This window comes from Mizuhopecten yessoensis, unplaced genomic scaffold (genome assembly GCF_002113885.1).
Source record: "Mizuhopecten yessoensis strain PY_sf001 unplaced genomic scaffold, ASM211388v2 scaffold10603, whole genome shotgun sequence".
Classification (NCBI taxonomy): domain Eukaryota; kingdom Metazoa; phylum Mollusca; class Bivalvia; order Pectinida; family Pectinidae; genus Mizuhopecten; species Mizuhopecten yessoensis.
The window spans coordinates 1,720,224-1,726,415 of NW_018408629.1; the positions used below are offsets into that span (position 1 = coordinate 1,720,224).

Genomic DNA, 6,192 nt, shown 5'->3' on the forward strand with positions numbered 1-6,192 from the left:
CCCACCCTTGCAGACTTGGCCCCTGGGTCATAACTTTGAAACGGTTGAGATCCCCACCCCAAAACTATATATACAAATGCTTGGCAAAAAGAGACAAATGCAGTCACGATATTAGAATCGATCCTGGGGTCTGGCCACAACTCTAGGGACCTTGTTTCTGAGTCAAAGCTTGGAAACAGTTGAGATCCCCACCCCATAACCATACATAAAATTGCTGGGCATGAAAAATCTAATATAGCTATGCTACAAGGATTGGTCTTGTGGTCTGGCATATTCTCTTGATCTCATTTAGAGAATAGTTTGCCATGATTGCTTAGGTATCCAGGTGAGCGATACAGGCCCTCTGGGCCTCTTGTTATTTTAAGAAAAACTTTGTCATCGCTCTACTGACATTATTCCTCAACAGAATTTCATGAACCTTAATACCAGTGTTAAGTACGACAATACCTTAAACAATTTCTTGTTTCGTGTTTCTACATTGAAGGTCAAGGTTACTGTTACTGTTTTTAGAAAAAAAACTTGTCATCGCTCTAGCGACTTCATTTCCCATGCATATGTTGCAATGTGTGAATGTGAGGGGATTTGTATCACCTGTGATGCCTTGTTGAATATTGAGACTGAATTGAAAAAGGAGATTGCCACCAGCAGCCATGTGGCATTTCAACCGCAAAGACTTTTTATCACTATTTTCCAAACAAGTGACTGGTTATCAGAACATGATAGCCCTTTAATTAGATTGTTCAAGAGAACAAGATAGCCTCCAGGCAGCCACCTTTGATTTGACAGTTACAGACTCATATTTATTTCTAAAAAAGTCTGTCGATATTCCATTTGTACAATTAATTCTCTTCACATGTATGTCACCTGGAATAACTAGATTTGGTGTGCAAGTACATTTCGGGAAGGCAGAGTACAAAGGTTATTGTGACCTTTGCATTGACTCCTCTGAGCTGGGCCTTTGAAAAGTTTGTCAAAGTCATATCTTCTACCCTATTTCATGTGGAATAACCGTATTTGGTATAACAGTGCATCTTGGGATTGCAGAATGCAGGGTACAATAAGTAGATCACTGTGACCAACGCTGTGACCTTTGATCTTCACATTTGAACATTTTTGTCTGGGTTTTGTCGGCTATACTATTTTACCTGGATAACCATATTTGGTATACTATTACACCTGGGATGGCAGAGTAAAAGAAGAAGACCACTGACCAACGCTTTGACCCTTGAACGTCATCTTTGAAAAGTTGAAAGCATATCTTCTATATTATTTCACCTGGAATAACCAGATTTGGTATGCAAGAACATCTTGGGATAGCAGTGTACAAAGTAGGTCGCTGTGACCTATGCATTGACTTTTGGTATATCTTCTATACTATTTCACCTGAAAAAAACAGATTTCGTATTACAGTACCACTTGGGATTGCAGAGCACATATATCTTTACTGATTCACCTGGATGACAGATTTGGTATAACATTATCTTGGGATGGCAGAGAGCAGAGTACAAGAAGAAGACCACTGTGACCTACACTTTGACCTTTGAAAGTTTGTCCCCGGAATATCTTCTATAGTGGTTCATCCATCTTGACCTTAAATTTCGTAAGTAGGTTCTTTGAAGTGTTGCATGCATGCATTTTATTTTAAGCTTTAGCTGCTTTTATAAAAAGGAATAGGGACACAAAAATTAAAAATACCACCGGATGCAATAAAACTAAACTAATGACAATTTTATGATCATGGATGAAAATTCCCTCTTAGATTCTGTCTATTTTGAATAAAAAGGATGTATCAATAGTATTCATGTATAATGTACCAACTGTATCATTTGGTTTGCTAAAATAGGCATTGACTATACTCAAATTGTATGATATTTTGACAAAATATTCCTACCATTTCCGTTCTAAACAGACATTGTGCAATTATTTTTGAATTATTAATGTTTGCTTTGTATGTGTTCCCTTAAGGGTTATTCATGACACATACGTCATTGGACTCTGTTTAGAGTTACATACTATTGTGTAGCCTGCGGAAGGCGCCCAGACGTGTATTGATTTCTGAAAGTAACCACCTATACAATTAATCATACTCGCAAACTAATATAATACCAAAATAGGTCCAATTGTAAATTTTGTAAAACGTTCATCATGTCGAACACCAACTTCGCGAGCCAAGGGAGTTCAATACGATACTTAGGAGAGTATCGTATTGAACACCCTTGACTCGCGAAGTTGGTCGAACACTGGCTCAATCTGCATAATTTGTCTCAATTTCATATAAGTCTTCATGTGTTGTGTATATTATATCTATTTATCAATAGTTACTCTCCGATGGTATGGCAACCCAGCAGGTTGGGGATTGAGAAAAGAATACACCTGCTGTTACCCACTGCATGATCGTAGGAGGTGATTAATGTGAGAGACGACAAGACACTTTTTTCTTGACTAAGAGTTTATGTAGCAATTCTGACTAGCAAAAACAAAAAGAATATTCATAAGAGTGACTATAGTCTAAAAAAATGATCAACATAGTAGAAGCAACAAAGTTTGAAAATACATGATAATATATATATATTCAGAGTATGATGTAAAATACACGCTGGAAACGTCCACAACTCGATCTCCAATTAAGTAAGCCAAATAAAAGTACTTAACTTAAATGATGATTTTCTGAATGAACTAGATTAACATCGAGAAAATATTGATTAATTTCAAAGCAGATATATATGGAATATAAATGTCGTTACAATTTTTTTTAAGACACCATTGTTATGTTCGAGTACCACACTCGATCATAACAATTGTTTCATTTTTTTTTTATTCTGTACAATATGCCATCAAATATCATTAAATATACAGATCAGTTATTATAAAAAAAAATAAAAAAATTCAAGCGCCAATGTATACATATGTTCGATTTCTGGCATTTAGAATAAACGACAAAATCGATTTTTTGTTTCTTGTAAAACAAGTTTTGATGATATGCATACCTTTCCACTACTCGCATTCATTTGTATCTAATTGAAAGGAAAGAGAACCCCAAACCTCCAATGGGAGGCCCTGTGACCTGCCCATACTCGTACGCATGACAGGAAACGCGCGCGTCCTTCTTTGAGGCGTATGATGAAGAGGAAGGGTAGTATTTTTTATATAAGAGGAAAGGACTATGTAAAGTAATGGTAACTAATGATTACATCGTGAAAATTAGTTTTACAAGAGAAAGCTCATTTTTCCTTTCTGTAATAACTACATTGTACCATCATAAAAGTCTTTATTTCAATTCGATGACATATTGAGTCAAAGACTCGTCTAACATATGGTCAAGCATGAGAAAATGTAAACTATTTACATCAAATTTACGACAATTATAAAATAATACAGGATCTGTGTAAGATAAGTATACATGTACATAATATCACAGTCATAGGTCACCATGTTCTATCTAGATAAGAAAAAGTAAATTATATAGCTTCATCACATACTTTGTGATTTAAAACTTAGTAATCCTAAAACATAAATTGATAATGGACGCTTGCATGTCCCACAAGTGTTACTCAAGGATATGGTTAAAGCACTATCATAGTCAAATATACATACAATTCTGAAATAGCAAAAGGATAAAAATTAACAAAATATACACTAATGTATTGTACATTAAAAAGTGGCAATGAAGTCAATTGACTAAAATATAGGTAATACAAAATATTATCAAATTATTCTTAAAAGTAAATAGCCTTTAGCGAACTGCCCGAAACATAGCTTTTATATGCAAATTCGTTTTACCGTATTGGTGACTCGAACATTCGAGCGAAACATCTATCTAACACAGGGCATATGTAAAAGGGTAAAGGCCCGTGGATAACTGACGTGGCGAATGGGGAACAGCCACAGGCTGAGCCACCACAGCAGGACCAAAGGAAAAGAGGTCATCGGAATCGGATGACCAATATCTCAAATAGAAGTCAGTTTAAATAGTTTGAGCACGCCAAAAGGCAGCAGACATGACTTCCTGAAAGGAGGACCCAGTAAGGAGAGCCCAAGGCGTAGCTAGTGAGCACGAACCTTAATGAGCCCTGGGCTTTTACAACCCACGGATCTTTTTATAGGAATTATCATATAGGCAAGACGGATAACCACAGATCCACCTGGAGACAGATTGTGAGAGAATGTCCCGTTTACCCTTCTCTTTGGACAGAAACAGACGAGATAGGGAACCTCGCCTCATGGTTTCATTAAGATAAGACCGCAAGCAAACTGTCATTACCAGCAGAGCCCACAAAAGCAATCAAAGAAAGGATCCTGATAGGCGCAGGGAAAAAAAGGCCAGCAACCTGATTCAGAGTTTAAAATTCAGGATCATCGAGCAAAGACACACAAAGATTGTTTCTAAAGTAATTTGAAAAAATTATACCAACATAATTTTCACCGTTTTTTCGTGAAATGGTTCTTCTTAGTATCAAAGAACGAGTGTTTTATAAACGGGAGTCACATTTTTACACATCGCTGTACCTATACGTTGTTGGTCAAACTCAATATTGAAAAAACTTTTGTTTATAATACAATTTTTAATCCTTTAACAATATTTTTTTTATCAAATCAGGAGTCTATTTTCCCGGACATCCAACCAATAATAAATGGCCTCAGTGAACTAAATTTATGCAATATTTGTATACACACTGATCACATCGATATTTGCAATTCAATATATAGATACAAACACTTTTGAATCACATGAACATTTATGGTTTGATATATGGTTTATACAGAAGTAAACAACAACAGTAAGATATTACTTTAAATGCACAAATGATAACGATCGAAACAAGCGCGGCTTAGAAAAAAAATCAATCATATTATACATTATATACATGTCCACAAAAATGATAGGACAAACACTACACATTTGAAGCTAGTTCACATATAAAATGTCTTACCTTGCCGCATTTTTCATCAATAAAAGATTTATACTTTTTATGAAATGCGACACAGTCATTGGTATTGTTATTAGAGAACGGTCTCCCCGAGGAAAACAAAGCCATATCGACCGGTGTGCCGTCATCATACACCCACACTGTCTCCACCGACCGGTCATTTCCGTCCACATAGAAAATATTGTTTATACTCGCGTTTGATGTGATGGTTACCATAAAGTTGACCTTGGCCGGGCTGTCCAGTTTTGCCAATTTGCCTCCAATGGTACTGCAATGTGTCTTCGCATCGTCATAAATTACAGTCGTTGTGTTCTCCACCATGTAACAAAAATTTAGACTTTCTTCAAATGTGAAATTACCGGGGTCGCAGAAAGTGCACGTAAGCAATGGCGTTGACCAATGTCCGTCGGGATGGCACATGATGTCTGACTTTCCTGCAGAAACATGATCAGGTTTACACTTATAGGTCAATCGGGAACCCAGTCCGCTGTCAATTGAAGTAGGCGAGTTCGCACCTGCAATTGCCGGAGGCCTACCACATTCAAGTACGCAGGTAGACCTCCCACTGGAAAGTTCTATACATATTGCTTTTATTTCACAAGAATGTCCGCCACAAGATTTTAACAAAACATTTTCAAATGCCGATAATTCCGATCTCCTTCTAATAACGTGTTTAAAAGACGGAGCAGTGTCTATTAATGATGTATCATTAGTTCCAAGTGCACATGTAGAGTTTGGAATGTTGTAGCTTAGAATAAAACAGCGTGATCTTAATAAACACTGCTTTGAACACTGTTGAAAACCAAGGCTTTCAAAAGTAAGGAACCCCTCCGATAAATACTTGTTGGAAGCATCATGACGGCTACAATGAATATCCTCACCCATTGTTTGATTAAAAGCAATCCATAGAAATATCACGTAGGCAGTAATATTTATATCCATGTTTCTCTTCCGCAAAGTTAATATGAATTTAGCCGGATTACTCTCACCGACACCAAACAGTTAAGTGTGTAGCTAGACCCAGCCAATAACAGTAATGGAAACGAGGTTGGCCTTATATTTTGATTAAGTGATGACGTAACTATTCATTATGTTGTAATAAGTGCTGTATGATTGGCCTATTCTGGTTAAGTCTAATATCAGGTAGGGAATGGTCTATTTACAATTTGATTACTAACCATAATATTACACAGACATACATTTAAAATGGTTAACAATATGTATACAACAATATGGTAAGTTAATGGTTATTATTGATCAACAA

The 6,192-nt window shown here is 36.4% G+C and overlaps 1 protein-coding gene across 1 annotated transcript; it reads right to left on the bottom strand.

Annotated features, from left to right (window-relative positions):
• Window positions 1–2,443: 2,443 nt before the first annotated feature.
• Window positions 2,444–5,948, bottom strand: LOC110461294. Its single transcript, XM_021514716.1, has one exon. The coding sequence runs from the start codon at window positions 5,868–5,870 to the stop codon at window positions 4,893–4,895; it is 978 nt and encodes a 325-aa protein (XP_021370391.1). The 5' UTR covers window positions 5,871–5,948; the 3' UTR covers window positions 2,444–4,892.
• Between the last annotated feature and the right edge of the window lie 244 nt (window positions 5,949–6,192).

What these genes read in the sequence shown, in the direction of transcription:
- LOC110461294 (XM_021514716.1), bottom strand. Translation starts at nt 5,870, where the DNA reads ATGGATATAAATATTACTGCCTACGTGATATTTCTATGGATTGCTTTT.